Raw genomic sequence first — 24723 nt, 5'->3', positions numbered from 1 at the left:
GCTTTAAGGAGAAAGGTATTTATGGATAGGACCAAAATTTCCCCATAATCAAGGGTAACTGAAGTCCCATGCACACCAGACCCAATAAGCTGGGAAACTTAAGGGAGGGAAAACCTCAAATTTTTATGCTCTGTTGGTTATAGACAACCAACTCACTCACCATCCTCCCCAGACCCACTAGGGGAAAGGCAGGGCTGGACCTTTGAGGAGGCAAGTGAGGCACTTGCTTGAGATTCAGATTTTAGGGGGCATCAAAAACTCAGTAATTAAGAGAAATATTTATTGCAATATTTTTTTAAAAATAAAAATGAATGCTAAAAACCTATGATGGGGGTGCCTGGGTGGCTTAGTCAGTTAAGCATCCACCTGTTGATTGTGGCTCAGGTCAGGATCTCAGTACCCAGAGATCGAGCCCTGTGTCTGCCCAAGATTCTGTTCCTTTCCCTGCTCAGTCGTGTGCTCTCTCTCTCTCTCTCTCTCTAAAATAAATAAATAAATCTTAAAAAAAAAACCCTACAATGAACACACTACCAAGATTTTAAATAAGGACAGAATCAATAACAGGGCTGTGGTAGGACATAATCAGTTTTAAGGCAAATACTGATCCTATGTTAAGGACTGTTTATACAAGGGTCAGCTAGCCCACTTTGCATTGCCTAGTGAAAACTGGGGCTTAGGGCACCTACATAAATGCTGATACTCTGGCTACAGCAATGGCTATGAGTAATAACGTCCTTTAGCACTGAGGAGGGCACTTGATGGGATGAGCACTGGGTGTTATACTTTATGTTGGCAAATAAAACTTCAATAAAAAAAATAAAGTCCTTTGTCTCTGAATTAGGAATTTTGTGTCTTCAGCCAGTGTCCCTTAAACTGTGACAGTCTAATCTGTTATATTGCAAGATGGGTAAAAACCCTTGACAGTTCTTCAGGTTCCACCTCCATTGTTAATATTCTACCCATGTGACTGGAACACCTACCACAGCCACCTAACCTGTCTCTCCACTTCTGCTTTTACCTTTAAATCAGTGTCTTTAGCAACTTGATTTTTTTCACCTAGAATGTGAGATCATTAAACTTCTCTGCTTAAAATCTTTTCAATGGAAAAGAATTTCCTTATAGAGCAAAATCTATTTTTTTTTTGCTATGACCTATAAAGTCCTACGTGATTTAGCTTCCCTGCCCACCTTGCATATAAAATCAGTCTCCATCTACTCGTTAAACTACAACCATATATATACTTTTCTTTTTCTAAGACTTTTTTTTTTTGCCTAGGGGTGTTCATACTTGCTTCTTTTGACTGGTGCATAGAAGTCCCATTGCTAGCTCCTTCCTATCCTTCAGCAGAGAATTATGAAGCAGACACCAGTAGGGGTGGCAGACATGTTTTGAAAGAATTTGAGACTTGATGCTTGATGTATTTTTTTTAAGTCTTTGAAATGGTCAACATGGGAAAATTTGGAATTTCTTTGTAAGTATTTGAACCTCATTCAAATTCTAATCACCTCCAGTCTCTGCCTACTGTGGGTAAAGTGCTTCACCTGTGCCATGCCCTATAAAATCCATCATCCTGATACTCAGAGTATGATGCTTTGTCTAGCAGCATCTCATCACCAGAAACCCAGAATCTGGGGCCCCCTCTTTTCTTACTAGATCATAATCTCCATTTTAGCAAGGTACCCAGGTAAGCTGTATGCACACTAAAGTTTGAGAAGCACTGCAGTGGCATCACCCCATTTTCCTTCCATCACAGCATTTAAACCACTGCATAAATTACCCTTTATTTTCATCTGTTCATTATTTCCTCTCCATCTCTATTCTCTCCTTGCTCCCAGTAGTCTCTAAATTATAAAAGAGGGGGAGGTGTGTCTGTGTTGATAGCTATATCTCCGAGGCCCAAATAAATACTCAAATATTTTTAGAAGACGTGAATGAACACAACAGTCAGTAATTACTATTAATTCCTTTATGGATAACTTTCCATCCAAACATGACCCAGTTTTTATTTATACCATTTAAACTGTGATTGGATCCCTGATGATTCAGTGTTTGATTCTTATACTATCTTGTGATACAGAAAGAGGCAGCCTAAATATTTCTCAAAAATCTTTGAATTTTTGAATTCTCACTCAAGTTTTTGCTTGCTGGGTCTTGGATGCTTATAATAGCTTCAATTAGTGTTGCTTGTTCTTGGCTCCATTCTTTCAAACCCATCTTCCATAGTAGGGGTAGATATGGTGTAATATGAAAGGCATGGATTTCCATCTGAAAAGCTTGTCCTACTCTTTCTTAACTGTGCCACCTGGGAAGTTAATTATCCTCCCAGTTTGTTTACTCGTCTTTCCAAGGGATACTAACATTTGCCTTTCAAGGTGCTAATGAGTATAACTTAACTCACATATGCAAAGTATCTTGCATAAGGTTGAGACTTGATCTTTAAGAGTTAGTTCCTTTCCTTCCCTCCTACTTTTCATCATGTCACTTCTTGCCTTAGCCCAACAACCAACCAAAAGAAAATAAAAATTTAAAAATCGCAAGACCTCAGAGCCCTTACTCATTATTTAAACAAATTATTTAAATTCATTATTTAAATTAATTCCTCCACTTGTTAAAATCTGACCAAGTAGCCAATTCCTGTTAGTTTCTCACTAGACCCCTCCCTGCAATCCAGGATTACCATGTTCTTGGTTCATTCCTGTCTTGCCTCAAGAATCCTTTAAGCTCTGTAACTTTACTTTACCACCAAAGTACAGTGTAAAATACCCCCTCTTGAGGGAGTATTCCTGGAAAGACCATTCTTATTGATCCAACTCTTCTTTCAAACCAGTAGGTATTTAAGAGCTTGTATCACCAATTTAAGCTCTTCTGTGTTAATCTTGAATTCTTTCATGCTTGTTAATTTTTTCCCCATCTGGGATGTAAGCTTTTTGAAGACTAGAATAGTGCTTTATATTTATTTAAAATTCACAATGGGTGGCAAAGTACTGAGTCATATACCTTGTTGACTGTTTGATGGCCAAATTCTTGCTAGCTGCCATTTAATGGTTGGGTGCTTTTCTAATGCTGCTCATTCTCTCTGAACCACCTGGTCTCCCTCTGGGAAATTTTAAATCTTACTCTTGTTCTGGAACTTCTAGAATAGTGGCCTCAAATTCAAATGTGTATAGGGTTATGCATATGCATAAGTGAAAGGAGCCAATTATAAGCATTCAGGGATTGGAAGTTGTGCACTCTGTCTAGAGGCATAAACACAAAGGCCCGGCTCAATGTTGCATGCAGGAACTTGGATCCGTATGTTTTACGTTATTAAGAGAAACTAAGAATCTAGATATTTCTGTAAAATTCCTCAATTTTCTCATTTTGACAAATAATTCAAAGAATTTCAAAACAATGCAGGCCAAACTAAAGACATCTGTGAAATAATAAGAGCATGTGATTCATTAGAGCAGTGGTTTTCAGTCTTAGCTGCAAATTAGTCACTCTGGAAGCTTTGAAAAATCAAGATGTCCAGGATACAGCCCAGGCCAGTTAAGTGAGAAGCCTTGGAGCTGTGCTCCAGGTACCAATATTTTTTTTCAAAGCTACCTACTTGATTCAATGCAAGGTCAATTTGGAAACCAATGTGTTGGAGGCTCCATTCTACCTTCTCATTTCTTTTGCAAATTTGGGATTGGCATTATTTGCAAGGAGTAAGGCCCTGAATGATTTGAGTGTGATTGGGTACCTTAATTAGCATGGACCTGAAAACACTTGTAACCTCTGCCCTGTTTGCCTTATGCCATGTGGTGAAACTTCTGGTATCTTCTGCTAATTCTCCTGAGTCAGTTGATTTCCTATATTGCTATCATGTGAAAGGAAAAAACTTTTTTTTGTCTTTTAGAAGCAAATACTAATTCATTCAATAAAATTAAAATTTCATAATGCTATTTGTTTATTCTCAGTAGTATTTGCTACTCTATTTTCTTAGTAAGCTTTTTGGAGAATGAATAGTTTCAAATCATGTATCTGGGGTTAAATAATTAATATTGTAACTGGTTCACAGTCCTCATACCCTAAATCATGTCTGCTGAAGAAGCTTCCTAAGAATTTAAAATGAATCCTTCCAGATCTATAGGAACAGATGCCTATGTATAGAGACAGGATGGAGATGGCAGCATTAAAATACATTAGCTCTAGCTGTCCATTTTAATGCCCACACTCTCACAGATCCAACTCCCCTGTGGCTTATAAAATGACCTTTGATTTTGCGGATTTAGTTCTGATATTTTCTCTGACACATTTCCAAAAATTTTTTACAGGTGGTTGTAACATGCCTGACCATTACTAGGACCCTGAAATTAAGCTCTTTATTTTCCTTGCTCTTCCTTTAGTTTAATCTGTAGTTTGTTACACAGTTGCAAATCATTTAAAAGAGAAGAAAAACACTGAATTTTGCTAGTCTCTTGATGACATATTTTAAATAGCTTTGTCTTCTTTTTGAGCTGCAATATTCAAGATTTTGGTAATATAGGAATTGTTGGTGAACAGAAGATGTGGGGATTATTACAGCCTACAGAAGCATTTTATTTGTGAAATTATGGTATAAGAAGGAAACATGATGCCTCTGGAAAACTTTATGACAACTTAAGAAATATGGAGAATAAAACCAGTGGCCTCAAGAGAAAAAAATTCTTATATTCATTCCTTGAAAGATACTAAAATCAGAAATACAAATACAAAAGTAACTAATGGATGGCTTCAGCAATTTGAGAAATTATGATAGAATGATGAACTGTTTCTTTCAGAATCGACGGTAATTATATTGATGCCCGGAAATTTGACCTATGCATTACTAAAGACTTTATGAATAATGACTTAATTAGATTAGATATATACAGTAATATTTTTAACTAGTTCAAGGATATATATATATATATAATCTCTACAGCACATATCTACAGGAACTAAAATTATAGAACAAGTATAACAAATTAACATTATGTTTTAGTCGTTTTAGAGAAGCAATGATGCTTATTTGAAGCTTGAGTGAAAGTGTTTAGATCTGGAATTGGCTTACTGTTGCAAGTCTCTTTTTTCTTTTTTAAGATTTTATTTATTCATGAGAGGCACAGAGAGAGAGAGAGAAGGAGAGAGAGAGAGAGAGAGAGAGAGGCTCCATGCAGGGAGCCTGACGCGGGACTCGATCCCGGGACTCGATCCCGGGACTTCAGGATCATGCCCCAGGCCGAAGGCAGGCATTAAACCGCTGAGCCACCCAGGGATCCCCCTGTTGCAAGTCTCGTAATTTACAGATTAATCTGTGCCAGACAGGTCCTCTTGTATCTTATTTAAAGTATTGTCACCAGGTTCTTAGTGGTTTAATTCTTATCCTCTGGTGAGTCACTTTCTAAATTTAATTAAAAGTTTTAGGTGGGTGCATGTGCTACATTTTTCTCCTACTAGATTATAAGTTGCTTGATTGACTGTATCATTTACATTTATTTTCCTTTCTCTGCCTAGCACAATGCTTTGCACATAGTATTCACTAATTAAATGCCTTTAAAACATATCAAATTAATTTCCATATATATAAGATGGTGGTTCATCATGGCATTTATAATTACCAATGTAATAACTGAGATAGAATAAATCTATTTTAAATCCTACATAACAAAGTATTGGTAGGATAAGGGAAGGAGGACTTACTCTGTAATCACTTGATGTCACATAAAATATAGGGAGGAAGGCCAGCCAGATGATGCATGTGGTGTACATGGTAAAACCAATGAACTTGGCTTCGTTGAAGTTCTCCGGGCACTTCCGAGTTTTGAAGGCATACACAGTGCATAAGATCACCAGGACCACGTCGTAGGTAAGTGAGATCAACATGCTGGAATCTCTGACGTTGCATTTTAAGATGACTGTTTCCCGCTTCTCCAGAAGGGTGTACCGCCTGGTGCCTGGAGCCTCCAGAATCAGCCACACAGACACCACCACAATTTGCACCAGTATCAGACCCAGGCAGATGAAAACCTGAGAACTCGGGCTGATGAATTTTGGCCTCTGAGCGCCATTCTTTACGCCATCAAAGATGCGGGCGATGCAGTTTGTCTTGGTCAGCAGCGCTGAGTAACAGACAGCAAAGGAGGTACCCAGCCCTAGTCGGCGCAATGCACAGATGACTGGTGATGGCTTCGCAATGAAGAAGAATGTCATGCAATAGGACAGACCAACTCCAAACAACAAGATGTAGCAGAGCTCCCGGCCTGATGCTTTGACCAAGGGTGTGTTGTTGTGCTTGATAAAAACAGTCACAACTATGCATGTACACATAAAACCCAGGCAGGCAATGGTTACTGGACCAATGGCCCAGGCATCTTCCCACTTGATGTAGTCCTCGGGAAGATTAAAGCAGCCAGATAGGTCTGCAGTAGGCCATTGCCCAAGGCCGCAATCCATACAGGTAAACTCATCAGCCAGGTATTCGTAGGGCTCACAGGGGATACAGATCCAGCAGCAGACATCCCCTGGTTGCATGTTCTTCATTTCATTGGGGGCACAGGGGTCACTGCACTGGGAAGTGGGGATTGAGTTCCGGGACCAGTGGATGGAGTCAACATCCAGTGATAAGGTTTCTGCCCAGTGACCAACCTTCAGGTAGGAGTACTTGCCACCCACATACTGGAAATTGAACACGTTGTATCGTCCCATTCCATCTCCAAAAGTGTCAAACTTGACAATGCTATCGGCACCTTTATTTGGGTTGAATGGAGCTGTGACATGTAAAGTGAAAGGGAAAAAAAAGAACACTGTTTAGGTATTTTAGGTGCGATCAATTACTTTATGTCATACTCTTAGCAAAACTGAAAAAAACAGAAAACAGGGATTCCAAGGCTGAGATAACTTACAACCACTGAGTATACATATTAAAAGCTACTAAAGTACACATGTATTTATAAATTCATTCACTTAACATTTCTGAGTACCTCCTGTGTGCCAAGTGCTAGCACAATACAGCACCTGCCTTCAATGAAGCTTAGTATGTAACACGGGAACTGGCAGACGTGTAGTCATATATTCTCTGTGGGAAGTATTCATTCCCTTAAAGATTTCACAATAGGTATTGGGCAAAACTTTGCGTCTCATCCCTATTACACATTCATGGTGTATAGATACCAAAATGTTAAATGTTTTCATGAAAATATAAAATAGGAAAAATTTTTCTCTTTCAAAATGAAAAAAATTTTCATTACATATATGTGGTATGCTTCTTTTTTAAACCATTTTTAAAACTGAAGTATAATTGGCATATGTTTTATTAATTTCAGGTGTGCAACATAATGGTTCAGCAATTTTATACATTACTCAGTGTCCACCACAATAAGTATAGTCATCATCTGTCACCATATGTTATTGCAATATCATTGACTGTATTCCCTATGCCATACTTTACATCTCCATGAACTAGCCATTTTATAATGGAAGTCTGTACTTCTTAATCCCATTCTGTACCTTTAATCCCCATCCCCTCACTCACCACCTCTCTGCAACCACCATTTTGTTCTCTGTTCTCTATTTTTTGTTCTCTTGTTCTCTATTTAAAAGAGTTTGGCTTTTGTTTTTATTTGTTTTGGTTTTTTAGATTCCATATATAAGTGAAATCATATGGTATTTGTCTTTCTCTTTCTGACTTATTTCACTTAGCATAATACTTCTGAGGTCCATCCATGTTGTTGCAAATGGCAAAATCTCATTCCTTTTTTTACAGCTGAGTATATTCCATTGTATATGTCTATAGCACATCTTCCTTATCCATTCATCTCTCCGTGGACACTTGGGTTGCTTCCATATATAGACTACTATAAATAATTCTGCAGTAAACATAGGAGTTCATATGTCTTTTTTGAGTTAGTGATTTTGTTTCTCTGGGTAAATATCCAAGTAGTGGAATTAGTGGATCATATAGTGTATCTATTTGTAATTTTTGAGGAACTTCCATAATGTTTTCCACAGTGGCAGCATATGTTATGCCTTTAAACAGTTCAGATGATTCAGAAGGGAAAAAATGGAAGCCCACTTATAATCCTTTAACCCTAATCTTTTCATGTCTTGGGGTATATTCATACTTTCTATAGCATGCTTCTATTCACATAAACAAACACATGTGACCTGGTTATCTTGAAGGCACCAACAGTATATAGAAGTTATGTGACAATGAATTAAAGTTTGTTTCTGACTGTACAGTGTCAGGAACCCTATCTCTGTCTCACAGTTTGCTGTGAAGATTCAAGAGCAGCAGCTCTCCAAGCATCTGTGTTTCCTCTCTTCCAGCTGTTTGTTTCTCTTGCCAATGTCTGCTGCCACTTTGATCACCCATTTTTATGCTACTTGCTTCAGTCTACTGTGTGCTTACTATTTCACACTGTCAATCTTTATGCTTTCATTGGATGTAGAAGAAGAATGTTGCTAATATCTACTGATGCATACACAGACTCTACAAGTCTGTGTTGGTAAACAGACCCAAAATTGTTCAATGGCTCAAACACAATGTAAGTTTCCTTCTCCTTCATGAGGCCATCTAAGGTCTGGGTTTGTGGTGTCTGTCTTCACATGGGGCTTTGGGAACCCAAGTTCCTTCTGTCTTGAGGCTGTGCCAATTTATAGGGTCTCCTCATCCATATCCATCCAGCGGAAAGAGAGAATGTGAAGGTGTACCTGCTTCCTAGAAGGGTAAGTCTGGAAGTGTCACATGTTTCCATTCGCGTCTCGTTCAGTAGAAATTAGTTCCAGGGCCACACCCAATGTCAAGAGGGGCCAAGAAATGTAGCTTAACTAATGTGCCCAGCTACAACCCTACTGCAGAATGAGAAAATGGAATTAGAGGGCATGTGTTCTTACCCTGCAGGTATTTTCTATCTTTGCTGCCTTCTCCCTGAACTCCCTTCCACCTTCTCTGGGGCTCATGTTGTTCCAGCCAGTGGGAAAACAAACAAGATGCTTTATGACAGAGAAGAGTCCCTCATTGAGTTACTTGGATCCTTGGTGAAAGAAAACTTCACAACTTACCAAGTAGCCCTCTCCTGCTTTAGACTCTTAGGTGCCCCTGGAGGCCTGGGTTGGGTGGTTTTACAATCATGTTTCAGACCACATATGAGGTCTGTTAGCAAGTATAGTCCAATATGTCAAATTTAGTCCTCACTTACAATTTATTTCTCAATGATTTTATTATCTCACTTGCAATTCAACTGTTTTGGTTTTTGGTGGGGGTTTTGTTTGCTTGGTTTTAGGTTTCAGGTTTTTTGTTTTTGTTTTTTTGCATTTCAACTTTACTAACTAATCTTTGTCTAGCTTTCTGCCACATTCCACAACCCCATCACAAATGTCTGTGTGTGTCTGTATTCTAGTTGTGGAATGGCTTTGTGCTCATAGTGAGGCAGTAGATGAAGGCACAGTTTGGGATAGATGGTTTATATGTGATTCTCATCTCTGTCTTTTAATAGTTGTATGTCTTTAGCCAAATTAACCTTTCTGATTTTGTTTTTCAATCTGCATATTATAAATAAAAATTATTAAAATGATCATTTTTCCACTTGGTTTTAGCACTTGCCAGATATAAAACTGTATTATAATTAACTCTATGTTATTTGTTTTTTCTCTTGATCTCTTTCCACAGTGGTACAATCTTTTTCCATTGATATAGCTTTAGACTATGCTTTAATATCTGTTGGGACAAGTGAAAATAGGAGTTGAAACACTTATTACCATATTTTTAGGAGTAGGAATCAGTATCAGAATTCTTATATTACATAAAACTAACCCTGTTTAGGCTGTGCTTATAAAAATTCACTAAATTTTTAGGGATTCCTTTCACATGTTACTTTCTATAGCATAATAGAGAATACCTATTATGTATCATGTGACTTCACAAATAAGTGAAATGTTGAATATTTTAACATATTTCACATCAAGTTTAACAACCTCAGATGTGTTATTCAGTTGTTTACTCTTAACTATGCAATGAATCTCCACCAATGGTCAGTTGAAGTTAGACTATTCTGGAAAAGATTTGTAAAAGGAATATGTTTTACATTCTTAATTTAAATTAATCATTTTCACAAATATTTTTAAGTTTCTTAAACTAATATATTCAATAGATGATAAAAATGATTGCCTTGTGTATTCTGAGCTGGAAAGGGTTACTGATAAGACTACTGGCCTGTGAGCTAACAGTATAAACACTAGAGATATAAAACATTCCTTTTACAAATCTTTTCTGGAAATGATCTAATATCTCAACTGCATATCGGGGGAGACTGTTTGCTGAGGTGATGTTAACAGAATTAATAACACATCTGAGATTCTTGCATTTGATATAAAATGTGTTAAAATATTCAAGATTTCACTTATTTGTGATACATGAAAGGAGTCTCTAAAATTTTTAATGATTTGTTAAGCATAAAGAAACTGAGTTTGATGTTAACATAAGAATTCTGATAGTGACTACTCCTGAGACTATAGTAGTAATGTTTCAATTCTCATGTTTTTTCTTAATTGTTGGAAAATGTTGACCATTAATACATTTTTAAAAGATTGTAAATAAGGACTTCAGCTCCTGCTTTTACAGAATGTTGCTGATTATTTTTCATGAGGCTATTTTAAAGCAGAGGGGCAGAATATATTTAGACTTTCATCAGGTTTTTCCTTCCTACCTTTTTATTTTGAAAAATTTCAAACCTATAGAAATGATAAAAGAAAAGTTTGATGGATACCACAGTCCTGGGATGACCTAGAATTAACTAGTAATTAATATTTTGTCATATTTGTTTTATTGGTCTCTTTTTTACAAATATACTTACTATTAAAATTATGAAAAAATAAAATAGCTATTCTGAAGTTGTTTATAGAGCAGGAGCTGGCAAACTGTAGCCCATGGGCTAAATTCTGCTGCTTACCTATTTTGTAAATAAAGTTTTATTAGAACATAACCATGCTCGTTTTTTAACATATTATCTATGGCTGCTTTCCCACTACACCAGCAGAGATGAGCTATTTCACTAGAGATTGTATGGCCCCCAAATATTTACTATATGATACATTCCATCAAAGCCACATAAACTTTTTTTTTTAAGTTTTTTAATTTATTTATTCATGAGAGGCACATAGAGAGAGGCAGAGACATAGGCGAGGGAAAAGCAGGCTCCTTATAGGGAGCCAATGTGGGACTTTATCCTCGGACCAGGGATCAGGCCCTGAGCCAAAGGCAGATGCTCAACTACTTACTGAACCACCCAGGCGTCCCAAAACCACATAAACTTTTTTCCATAAAAGGTTGGCACATTCTACCTCAAAATATACAGAGCAAAACGAACCCATACTCAGCATTGGGAGCACAGAATTTGGTAGTAAAGTTAAATATTTGTGTATCTGTTACCCAGAAATCACATTCTTACACATGTACCCTAGAGAAATTCTTGCACATGTGTACCAGAAACATGTAGATGAATGTTACTAGCACTGTGTATAAGAAAAACACAAGTAGAAACAACTTCAATTTCCAACAGCCCCCCAAAAATATTTTGTGTATTATTCACAATATCTATTGTGAATATTGTTGTGAAATAAAACTAACAACAGCTATGGAAAAGAAGATGGATGTATTTTAGAAACATTGTGTGAGAAGACTATATGGTTCTACTTTCATAAACTTCTGAGATGAACAAAACTAAGCCTACCATTTGGGGATGCATACAGAAGTGATAAACTTTTAAGAAAAAGCGAAAGAATGGTAAGAATGAGAGATTCAGGATAATACATATTGAGTGAGAAGGAGCTATGGAGAAGGATGGCCTGGGAAGAGCACAGAGGTGGTTACCAATTTGTAATCTTCTGTTTCTTGTCCAGATGAAGTGTTTCTCATGAATGATTATTTTATTGTTGTACTTCATAAGTTAAACTAAGTATATTCTTTGTATGATTTAGCATTTCATAATAAAAATATTTAAAAATTAAAATGTGAGAATATACTATTCCAGACACAAATAAAGTGTATTAATTAATCTTGTCATTCTAGGGGACTAATTTTGCAAGTATTTATGTCTCCTGATTATCACATTTAGGGACTGAGTATTTAGTTATAGTCAGCTGCTCCTGTTTATGTAACGACTTACTAGATTTGCTAAGACATATTAGAATATATAAATAACTTACATATACAAATTAGAATCAGGAAAAAAAAAACCACTGCATTTAAATGGCATCCATTTAAAAAACTCGGTACATTTAACAAAATATGTGAAGGTGCAACTCACCTGAGATCCATTTTGGATCTAACCTCAAGAACTGTTAGATAATAAATTTATGTTGCTTTAAGTGACTATATTTGTGGTCATTTGTTCCAAAGGCAGTAAAAACTAATACACTCATTAATACTATTTTGCATTTGTACACGTATTCTATTACAGAGGCTCTAGAGAAGCCTCACTACACTGCTGGTGAGTAGGTAAATTGGTGTCCCTCCAATGGAGGGAAACTTGACACAGATTTTCAAAATTATGAATGCATGTAACTTCTGACTCATCATCTCCAATTTCTGGAATGTATCCTACAGACATACCTGCATATGTGTCAGATGATGTTTTCACAATGTGTTTATTTCAGAATTGTTTACAACAGAAGAATATTGGAAATTGTCAATAATTTAAAATTAAATACTATATAGCTATGAAAAGAAACAAGGAATCATTCTGTGTGCCACATGTTATGGAAATATAAAAAATTTTTAAATGACAACATTAGATTTAAAAAAGCAGCACACATAAATGATGACATTTAATATGCTTTTATTTAGATGGAAAAATAGAAGATTTTATTCTTTTTTTTTAAACTACGTGCATAGAGGAACATCAGAAGGATACTTAAGAAAGTGGTTACCAATGGGCAAGAAATTGGAAAAGTGCAAGTGCATGACAAAGATGGGACGGAAATTTTTATTCAATTCTTTCATATACTTTTTGCATTTTGAGGCATATGAATGTGTTACATATCCAAAATATAATAGAAAAAGGAAAACATAAGTTAACAATCAGTTTTACATTTGAGTAAACTTCTAACCTGAGAGAGACTGAGACAGCCAGAAAAAAGAAACCTTGGGAGTACACAGAAACAGCACAAGTAGCAAGAGGCAAATGCTATAAAGTACTAACATGCTTGGAGAGACAAAGAGAAGGCACTGCATCCATGAGTTAGGTGCAGTATATTCTTAAAAAGGAACCATCAGAGAACAGGCATGAGATTCTGGAAAAAAAATAGCGGAACTAGAAATTCAACATAAGGATGGAAAGATATATTTGAGAAAACTCAAAGTTTGACAAAAATGCTGAGAAGGAAAGCAGAAAAGCAGGAAAGCTAGAGAATACTCTGTGGGATTTCAACAGTCAATCAACGAGAGTTCCAGAAAGAGAAAGAGAAAATAGATGGAGAACATTATCACAAGAGTCAAAGCGAATGACTATGGAGAATGGATATGGCTGGAAAAAGAGAGAAGCAAGAATTATTCTTTCTCATAAGCTAGTTGAATTCATGTAAGAATTATGTACATGGTTTTTTTTTAATAAACTATAAAGTTAAGAAAGCATGAAGAATAATGGAGCAAGGTCAGGTACAACAGCTTGCAAAATAACTTATGGAAATGATATTCTGTAAATATTGTAACAAGCGCTTGATAAGAGGATGGTGAACAAATAGTACTTTTGGTGAATTTTTGTTTTTTAATACCAGTTTACCTTTCACTAGATTTGTTTTGGTAAACAGGTAGCAAAGTATGGTCTAGTGTCTAAATCACTTGAATACATAAAATACATGAAAGTGCTTCAAATAAATGTATTATGAATTCTAAACAAAGAGCCACTGTCAGTGGAAGTGTCCTGAGCGTTAGTTTGGAATAAAGGGTTGTAGTGTCTATACGCCAGTGACAAAGACTGAAAGGGAAATGTAGAAGAAAAAGAACCATGTCTGTCAGATATTCCACCAGAGAGAATAATTCTGTTTCTGAGGTTATCCTGAACATGACTGGCCTGGGTAGTGTGTGGGCAGGTAGGAAAAGCAGGCTCTTTCTCAGGTGCGGCTGGAGTCACTTCAATGACTGAGCAGCTGGAAGCTCTAGGGTATTGATCTCATTGCTTTCCCGACACATTCATAGTTGCCTCTAAGTCAAATGGCTCACCTGGGAAATAAAATCCAGCGAACCAGAATCATGGAGATCAGTTGTACGGTTCTTTGGAGTGAGGAGACTCTCGGGAGTTTTCTATTTCTAGAGTTGAATCTCACCAAGGGAGCAAACATCATTAGAAATCTGTTCGTTGTTGCAAGAGCATGAAAGAACCCAAATGAGAGGAGGGAAAAAGAGCTGGAAGGATGGCAGGATCCTTTTTCAGAAAGATTTATAACTTCCAAAGTCTAATTTCAAGTCCTTTCACTATCTCAATCCTCAAAATCAGTTCCCAACTTTTCAGAAGGAGCCTGACGTGGCCTGAAGTCTGGAGAATGTCTTCTCAGTTCAGTTATGATCCAATTAGTTCTGACCCCAGTTTTTAATGGATTTATTTGAGAAGCTTAGTGCCAAGGTGACCAGCTCTCCTAAGGCCCATTTGGTAGAGAGGAGGCAAGCCCATGCCTTAAAAATATCATAGGTCAATGGCGGGAGACAATTAAATCCGTTCTTTATTTTTTTCTCTCAGACAGAAGTCCAATTAAGGTAAGACAATAATGTGGCTCTAACAGGCTTCCAGTAATGTACTGCCACGGCCTGCGTTCACATTCATAAATACTAACAGAGATTACAAGAGCTACTAACAGCAGCATGGCTCCGATCTTACATTTTACAGCCAGGCAATCACTGAGGTTTCGGTGAACAACTTGATGAACTGGAATAAACACATAAGTGAGAAGGCAGAAAATGGCATCTCTCTTGAAAGACCTTGTTGGAGGTCAAGAAGTAATGAAATAAAAATTCTTTGGCTAAGAGCAAACAATCGTTTACAAACATCATGCCGCAGGAAGGTAGCGAGGCCTAAGAGGGAATCCAAGGGGCTCTCAGTAATGAATTTGCCTAGCAATTAGGAACAAATTGCAGATGCATTTCTCATGATTATTTATCAACAGAACCTTGCTGCTGGGGCAAAGCACCACCTAGATGTCTAAGGTGATCAGTGTCACATATGAAAAGTACTTAGTAGGTACTTATAGTACACAGTGCACAGTGAAAGTGAGTGTCCAAGAAAAACTACTGAAAGAGCATCGTTTTTGTTTTTGTTTTTGTTTTTGTTTTTTTGGTGGTGGGTATTAGGACTTTTGAAAAGGACTCTTACGTTCTCCTGAAAAGTTAGTATGGCTAATGCGTCTAATGCTTTATTACATTTTAGCCTTGTTTCCCTACCTCTGTTCCATGTATTATTGCTGAAGTTTTCAGCCCTTAAGACAGCTCAGCAAAGACCAATCTACTCTTACACTAAGAACAAAGAGTGGGGAGTGAAGTCATAATGAATGAAAATCAGTGAGATTTGAATCCCTTTCTCTCCCAATTCAGAGATCAGGCTCAGTGTTGGCCTTTGCTTATTTGGTTTATTTCAGCTGGAAATCTCACAGTGGTCACTGAATCTTTGGTTTGGGATCCTCTTAAATGTGAGCTAGGGCTGTTACCCATTGTTTTCTAGTCCCCTTCCATCCATTCCTGCCTTCCTAATACATGATCTGCTGCTTTTCTCACCAACCATGTGACTTTCTAAAACTTTTTAGACTTTCTAAAACTTTTAATTGAACTGTATATAGAGAAAAACTGCAAAAATAAGTGAATCATGGCAATGTGAACATATATAAGTAATATCACACTCTTAAGAAATAGAGCATTACCAGTCTTTTCATTCCTATTCCTTCTCCCCAAAGGTTGCCACCATTGTACCTTTGAGTACAAAAACACATCAATGTCTTTGCCATACCAGAGACCTAAACATCAAATTAGGGAAATGGGCCTTTGTGCTTTTATTTTGATGGCTTACTATATTACTTTGCCAGCCAGGTTAAAAACCACGTGTCCAGGTTCCCAGTTAGGGGTGATTTTGCCCTCAGAAAATATTTGGCAATGTCTGGAGACACTTTTCGTTATCATGACTCAGGGCTGGGGCTGCTGCTGGCCCCAGAAGGCAGAGGCTTTGGGTGGAGCTAATTAGTCTACAGTGTACAGGACACCTGCATGACCAAAAGTTATCCAGTCATAAATGTCAACACTACCAAGATTGAGAAATACTCAAGGGTAATATTTTTGGATTTCTAGAGATAATCTGATAATGTGTAGCTTCTTTATAAATTGAAAATCCCCATGCCAGGTTGATTCTTTATGGTGTTACGATACTGAGTTCACTTTCACCTGAATTTTTTTTTTTTTCTTCTCCCTACAGACAGTTCCAGCTTACATGCTCCCTTCAATTCTCTTTCAGAGTCCTATTCTTTTCACATAGAATGATAGCTGGACTGAACCTGTTGCCATGTTATCCCCACCTCTACCATAGACCCCATTTCATATGGATCTCTATGGTTTTCCTTTTATGCCCTTTGAAAAACTAGTCAATCCATCTGGATGTCTCCTGGCTGTCAATCCCCTCCTAGGAAAGAAGCCATTTCTTGCATATAAATGGGGGCGGGGGGTAGGTGTCACTACCTTTTTGGAGCAGACTCACAACAAGAATAGGTGTTAGTAGAGAAAACTAAGTAGGGTCTCTACGGGATTTTTTTCCCCCCTATTTAATGTGATGTCCTCAGTGCAAACCAAAGCACATGAGAACCCCAGGACTTTGCAACACTCATCAGAGGTTTTCAATTTTGTGAAAAGAAATTGTGAATTCTGAGGACAGATTTAATCTGTCCTCATGTTTTTTAATGTGACTACATCAAGTAGTAGAGCATAGATTTCTTAAAACAAGAAAAAATAAACAGGAAAAAAAAAAGGCCTGCCCCCAAAGTTGGATAGAAGTACATATCCACCCATGACTTTTAAAAAGAGAAGGCATCTGTTCCCTGTTGTTTTGCCCTGCATCACTCCTCCTCTGCAATGCCACAGATCTGAATGCAGTAGAATTCAGTGCAATGTGATAGGGACAGAGGGTGAAAATGGGTGAGAAAATCCCATTCAGAGAAGTTCTAGTAAGTCAGCAGTACCAACTATAAAAATAAGTCTGCTTGAAAAATGGTAGCAGAGCTAATATTCTGAAGAACATAGTCACAGTAAGAATGCTTAATAAAATGAACTTTCCATTTTAAGCAAACAATATACCACTCTATATAAAACCCAGGATAGCAGAAATTTTATTCTTCAAGAATGAACTTTCCAAAGATAAGCTCAGAAACTTAGCACAAGGTAACTGAAGTATCTGTGGGGGAAGCAAATTAATTTCTATTCTCCTGCTTTATGCATGCACGGACATGTGTTTGAATTTCTGTGTTGTATCTATCATGTAAAGAGAATACAAGGGAAAATAAATGACTTCTCCTCCCAGCATGCAACTCTATAGTTGGCCTGTCATGTGTTCCCTAAGCCACTGTAGCATAGCATATATAGCCTGGTCTGTTTTTCACAGACAGGGGCTGAATTTTTGAACTATAAGATTTTAAATGACCTTGTCAGATCATCAAGCACATCTATATACTGTTAACAAAATTCCAAACTCACATCTTCCTGAAAGGGTTCTGGTTCCACTGGAAATAATTAAGGTGGCAAATTTGAAAGTAGTAACTTAAAATTTTTCTCTTCAATTTGTGCCATAATTTCTATTTTGAATTATTGTAAAAATAAGGATGCTAAAGGTATCATAAACCTGGTTATTTTGTTCCTTCCTAGAAAATATTCCTAGAGAATGACCAACCTCAGAAATCATTTTAGCTCATACAAATCTTATTGCCATTTCTCCAATTACATTAAATTCATAAGGTAGATAAAATTAACTGGGTGATAGATAAACATAGCCCTTTAAACATAGCAATCACATATATATCAGATATAACTATATGTAATACATACTTATATAACATATAGATATGTTTATTATATATTTTAATATATTATATATAACATATATAATTGTTATGCTTAAGGGATGTATTAGTATTCTATCACCAACTTTATTATACAATCATATATATATATTTCTTGCTTAAATTCCGAAATTTCCCATATGGTATTTTTTACCAGAAAATCAGGAGATAGGGCATCATTAACATTCAGAACTTTACCCAAAGTCATCCTCGAAATCGCTGGAGAAAATTATGGTGTTTTCATATCAGCATCCAAGCAGGTGTGCAACATGAAGTAGACAAAAGAACGTTGGGGATCTTCTACTTCCTCTTTCTCTTCCTTTTTTTTTCCAGCATACCTTCTTGTTCCCCAATACCCAAGCTTCCCATGTAGCCCTAAGCAAAACCAATCCCCAACAAATTCCAGAAACTGGATACTGATTGATCATTGCTTTTATCCCAATTCTGGTTCTCCATACAATATGCACAATATGAACAGCGCCTCCAGTGATGTCTGGAGCGCTATATAATAGGAGGCCATTATTATTCCTGTGGACTGTTGTAATAGCCTCCTAGCTGATTTTCTGTACCTGGTCTCTTCCTCTTTGTTTTCCTGATTCTTCTTAAAATGTCCTTAAGGCACCACAACCACCAGTGACCTGTCACCCCACTGTGTGGAGCCCTCAATGCCCTTCCTGTTGCATCTAGCAAAACTGACTGAATTTTTGTTGTTGTTGTTCTTTTTAGGATGAAAATAAATGTTCTAAGAAAAAAAAAAATCTGTGATCAAATAAACTGGATTAACAAAGCTAACCAGGTTTCATTCCTGAATGTAGCGTTTAGCTCTTAGAGCATCTAATTTGTGAATCTGCTTTGAGAATCATCCAGAAATTGATTAGCTGTATAGGCTTTCCCTAAGTTTTGGACTACCACATCTTAGTTGAATGTGCTTACTAAAGGAGTCTACCCTCTTGGGTACTGGTGTGTCTTGGAACCATACCCAACAGAACTGAGCTTCACCGAGGACTCCCGGGTCCTGCACAATCGGGTCTACCCCACCCCTCATCCCTCTTGTGCTGTCCCTTCAGATCCACAAGGAACCCTTGCTGCCTGCTTCTCCTTCGCCCATATGCACCCAGCCAGCCCCTTTCCACCTGCAGAGCTTCACTCAGATCATCACCGTGCTTCATAGGCACTTTCTTCCCTGGAATGCCTGTGAAAGCATCCGTGCTCCTTAGAGCTGGCACAAGCATTACATCTCCTGCCCTTCACTGCAACCTGGCTGAAAACCCCATTCCTCTCTGTGATCTCATGTATAACGTTCCTTTTCTTTGGAGCTTACCACCTGTCTCTCACATAATATTTTTTTCTGTATCTCTCTCCCATTTTTCTATTTTATTATCATTAAGTTGTGAGCCTCTCAAAGGCAGAAACTAGACTTTATTGTCTTTCACACAGGAGTGGTGAACTGGGATCTCTAGGCTACATTCAGCCTGAGAAATATGTTTTATTTGTCCTCCACCGTATTTCCAAAAATATCTGAATTAGTGTCTTTTATTAAAACATTGAGATAAAAATTTAGATTTATTTCTCAAAACTCAGGAAAACATGGTGACCCTGGGCCTTTGCTGAATAATAGACATGGCTGGCAGGAGTTCCAGGCTACCTGCTCCCTCCTACCACTGACCAGCTCACTGATGATGGACTCACCTTTCCACCCCAGTGACCAGATCTACTACAGAATAGGTTCTTGAAAAACAGGTGTTTTAAGCTAAGTGTAATTATCTCACAAATATCGAGGGCCAGGCAGAAAAAAAAATCCACTCATTAGAAAGAAAATTACAGATTTTTAAATTTGATGTTCTTTTTCAAAATGAGCAGAGAGAGAATGAATTAAGGAGGTGTGCTGGTGGAAAATGCAAATAAATAAGAGATGCTTGGCCATAAATGAACTCTCTGGGGTCCTAGAGCCCATGTGTGCACCTCCAGCAGAGTATGTTTCACCCTCAATAAGTTGCTTACTTGCTCTGAGAGCTTCATCTGGGCTGGGCTGTGCCATGCATCATTCTTCCCTGGAATCTAACTGACACTGCTTGCATTGGAATCTCTCTCATTACTCACTGGTCACTTCACTAATGTGTGTTTCGGCAACTCATAGGATTCCTAGGAGCACTATATGGAGAATGCTTGGCACAATGTCCAGCACACAAAGGATACTCCATGACTCTTGGCTTGATTAAGACAGCACCCTCCAGTAGGGAGTTGATAAGTGTTTGTTGAATGAATGAATGCATGAATGAATGAATCCATTATGTAACCACTGTGTGGTCAGCCAGCTGGCTGTTAGCCTCAGTTAAATGGATTAGGTCTGTTCAAAGAATCATCACAGGAATCTCAGCACATACACACATGTACAAAGCTAAAGGCAGCGAAGAATTGTTGGACTTGGTCATTAGGACATAATGTTGGCTGTGGAAATGAGGAAGAAATAGCCTCTGACTTGTTGGCATGTTTAGATATGTTTTTGCTGTAGGGTGGGCCCTGGGGGATGTTGAGGGGTGGAAAGAGACTAGAAGGCTGAAAGCATTTGCTTTGGAGAGTCTGTTCTGGTTTATAGAAGTGGGGGCCTGCTTTCCTTCCTGGTTCTTTTCTCTCAGAGAACCTATAAGATTTTTAATGACGGGCATTTTGTCTTCCTAATTGTTGTAACCTTGGTACCTAGTACTTAACAAATGCGTGCTGGGGGAATAGTTAAAGGAATCAGAAAAGGAATGAATAATATGAGGCAGAAAGCAAGGATCAGCTGATAGGTAGACAGAATTTGTATGTAAACACATAAGGTAAGAGTATATTATTGCATGGAGCAGTAAGTATAGCAATACCACTCTGAAGGGACCTGGTATATCTGGGGCTAACACTTCAAGGCTTTCATGTGAAAACTGAAAAGTGATTGTCTGCTTGTGGAAAGTACTCAAAGCATACTTCCTGCTGAATTTACTTGGAGAAACCCAACTTAAGGTATTCATTTCTGTTATCTATATTAAAATAATGATGCTGAGACAAGATAATACCTTCTCATGTCTCCACCTGAGCACCAGGATTGAGATCCTGCTGGAAGTCAGGTGGACCCTATCACGCTGCACATACAGGTTTGTCTCTTCCAACCATGACAAGCTCTTTCTAGGCAAAATCATTAGACGTTTGAGTTTTGACCTCTCAGCCTTCTTATCCACAACATTTATGCCCTTCTCCTATGTTATGAGTCAGACACCTCTCCACACCAAAACTTACCCAGGTTGTGATTATCTGTTGTGGGGATTGGGGTATACGTTTATGTCACTATAAGAGTTTGTTCACAGGTTTATTTGGTAAAACTCTCCAATTGTATTGTGGAGAGCAAATGCTTTGTTCTAGTTACTGGAATTGAATATGGTCGTCTGGGAACAGATCATTGATGGAAGGGTAGGAATAATTGCAGAGAATCTTTCTCATCTTCAGGTTCACCTGGAACTGGGCAGAGATTATCATTACATATCAACCTTCTATTCCCATTTTATTTGGATTTCAGAGTACATTCCGTGGAGTGTGGAATGGGCAGGGTTTTTCCTTTTTTTTTTTATTGCCTTTGTTTTGTTTTTTTTCTATTTTCACCTTAGTGAGTGCTTTCCACTTCAGAACTAATGAAAGATAACTTTGGAAGGAGATGGAGATGGTGTGTGACTTTGGCATTCATGGGTTAGAGCATTATACATTGTGGATCAAAGGCCTCTGAGTAATTGCACTACAGAAATCGGGTTTTGAGGCGAGTCCTTCTTTGGTTGCTGATCATAGCCATTGCGCTGTGTCTGCACCCCTAGGCCTGCTGAGCAGCATGGCATTAGCTTCAATTCAGCCTCTCCATCCCTGATTGTTGCTGCTACAATGGTCAGTTTTCGATACTTTTTCTTCAAACAGCTTCAAAATTGTCCCTGGAGCATTTCTTTTGTTGGCTTTAGGGTGTGTGACTGTCTTTCTTGAATGTGCTATGTGGTAACTCATTTGAAACACAAGCAATAACATTTTTAAGGTAGCAATTGGAATGAATATAAAGTCTCTTTTTCAAAGCTTCTCTTGATAATGTATGATTTGAGAAGGAAGAAATTTGCAAGAACTTTGTTGCAAGACTAAAGGGGAAAGGTGAAAAACTGATTTTTTCCCCTTAGATTTACTCCTTCCCACACATGCATAAAGACATACAAACAATGACAGCTATTACTTTCGTTTGAATTTTCATCGTATGAATTCAGAAAATGGCACAGGCATCTCTAGCTGTGATAATTGCGGTGTAAAGTGAAGTGTTCTTTATAGTGGAGGAGTTAGAGCTGTATGAGCGAGCACTGCAGGGATACACTTCACACTTGGACACATCTTACAAGTGAGGAGGTCCAGGACAGGTGTTTCAGGTCACTGTGTGATAGCTGGGGGGCAGCGTAAGCCTTCTCTACCCGATGCCTGTCAGAGGTCGGGTCAACGAGATAGGGATTTGGTGGCCGAAGAGAAGCTTATGATTCACAGTGTACATCTGCCTGCCTAGGAAGTTGACCCACATTATACAGCACTGCTGGATCAGAACTTCCTCTTTTATTGCTAATCGTTGTAATTAGTTTCTGGACTTTTAGGTGCTGCTGGGAAGTGATGAAGGCTGCAGGCATCTGCTGGATATTGAACCATTTAGCATATATGCACCTTCTTTTACTGAATAATAAATAGCCTTCTTCTAGTCCACTGGATTCCTTCTCAACACTTCCTTCTTATAATCATATAAAGAAGGAATCCTAAACTGTATTTATGACCACTCCTGCACATGCATCCATTTGAGTAGTGCTTTGTACCCAGCTTTGTGCTTTACATACATCATCTCATTTTAATTAACCTGATAAAATGAGTCCTTAGTGACATTTGGCAGATGAAGGGATTGAGCATGAAAGAAGTTGAGTCATGTGACTACTACATAAAAGTCTCAGAACAAACCCAGATGTTCATGACTCTCGCACTTGTGTTTCTAACTATGGCCTATCCTATCCTACTCTGATTCTTGGGTGCCCCAATATAATTTACATATCTGTTCATGGTGCTTCCATAAGCACTGCGTTTATCTGTCATAGTCATTTTTACGTAATGTTTTGGTTGTCTTGAAAGCAGAAACCATGTCTTATTCATTCTCGATATTTAGCACAGTAAGAGGCACACAGTAAGCATTTCAGGGGTGACCTGTGGGGCTGGTCTTTGAGGCTAAATAGATGAACACATTCATGGTATGATTTGAGGATTTCTATAAGTGGGTCATTTGAGAAAGAATTATTATTAATTATTATTATTATTATTATTATTATTATTATTATTTTTTGCTGTCACCATAGAAAGCAGTGATCCAGACTTGAAGGAATGCCCTGATCTACAATACGAGATGATGCCTAAGGAGACAGGCTTATGGTACATGTATATGTGAATGAAGTGGATGGTCTACTTCAGCAGATCCAAATTCCCCTTCTGGATCTAGGCTGCATACCAATAGTTCCTTTTGTGGTATTGGTGTCTTGGATAAATTTAGCATTATTGCTTTGAGTATCTCATTTACTGATAATTTTTGAGACCATGTTTGTGAGTCCTAATTATGAATGATTTAAAAATTGTCATCTTTTTATTAGGGTGAAGAAGGAGGTTGAGAAACCTTAGAAGGCCTCATATTCTCTTCATTTCCCTGATTCACACATATTAGTTCTCTTACTTTCAATAGCAATTCCACAAGGTAAGTTCCATTATTATTCCATTTTCTAAAGTAGCTAAGAAAGACTATGTTGTGCTTCCGGAGATTTTTCAGCCTGGGAAATGATTTCCCAGACCTTAGCTGACAAACACCCTTTGTCCCACAATTCCTTCTCCATAATGCAGCAGGAACAATCTTCCTTAAATTACATTTGCTAGGTCATCTCTTGATTAAACCTTTCGGTGGGCTTTTGTTTTCATGAAAAACTCTTTAGCAGAAGACTTGATGTTTTTGACAATGTGATTCTTTTACTTCCCTAACAACTGCTTACCTACTACTCTCTTCTCCTTCCTTCTCCCCAACACTTGTACCCACCACTCCTGTTCCCAGACCATCCTTTTCAAGCTCTATGTTCCATGAATACCAAACAATTTTCCATTCCCTAAAAGTTCCATGCTATTTGCCTATGTTCCTTTGCATGTGTCATACCCTTTGCCAGGGTTCCTCTTTACTAATTCTTATTTATGTCTCAAGACATGTATAATTTTTTGCTGAACTCCTAAAATTGGAATGAGTGACACTCCTTTGTATCTTTTTAGTATTTAGTTCTAACCTCAACTCATTCATTTATCTAGCATCACCAACATGCTCATGATCCCTGTCTCCATGAAGGTTATTCTAGTGGGCTACAAACAAACAAATAAAGTAAATTTAAATAGTGCTAAGTGCCGTGACAAAAACTAAAAAAAGGTAATGGTATAGAGAACAAATCACAGCAGTTGAGAGGATTCTTCAGATAGAGTGACTGAGGCAGACTTCTTTTAGGAAGTATGATTTTAGCTGAGCTTTACAATAAGAAGAAGCCAAGCATTCAAGGTCCTGGAGGAAGAATATTCTACATTGAAGGAGCAGATAAGTATCTAAGGTTGGAACATGCT

General features: G+C 37.7%; 1 protein-coding gene across 3 annotated transcripts in view; it reads right to left on the bottom strand.

Annotated features, from left to right (window-relative positions):
• The window catches only part of GRM3 (glutamate metabotropic receptor 3), a 209358-nt gene that overhangs the window by 20092 nt on the left and 164543 nt on the right, over window positions 1-24723 (bottom strand). For all 3 annotated transcript variants that reach the window (XM_038556665.1, XM_038556667.1, XM_038556666.1), the window contains one exon: window positions 5686-6752. In XM_038556665.1, the coding sequence (XP_038412593.1) occupies window positions 5686-6752 (1067 nt within the window). The remainder of the gene's footprint in view (window positions 1-5685; window positions 6753-24723) is intronic.

The sequence above is a fragment of the Canis lupus genome, chromosome 14 (genome assembly GCF_011100685.1).
Source record: "Canis lupus familiaris isolate Mischka breed German Shepherd chromosome 14, alternate assembly UU_Cfam_GSD_1.0, whole genome shotgun sequence".
Classification (NCBI taxonomy): domain Eukaryota; kingdom Metazoa; phylum Chordata; class Mammalia; order Carnivora; family Canidae; genus Canis; species Canis lupus.
The sequence above is the reverse complement of the archived record's forward strand: the minus strand, read 5'-3'. Positions and strand labels throughout refer to the sequence as shown.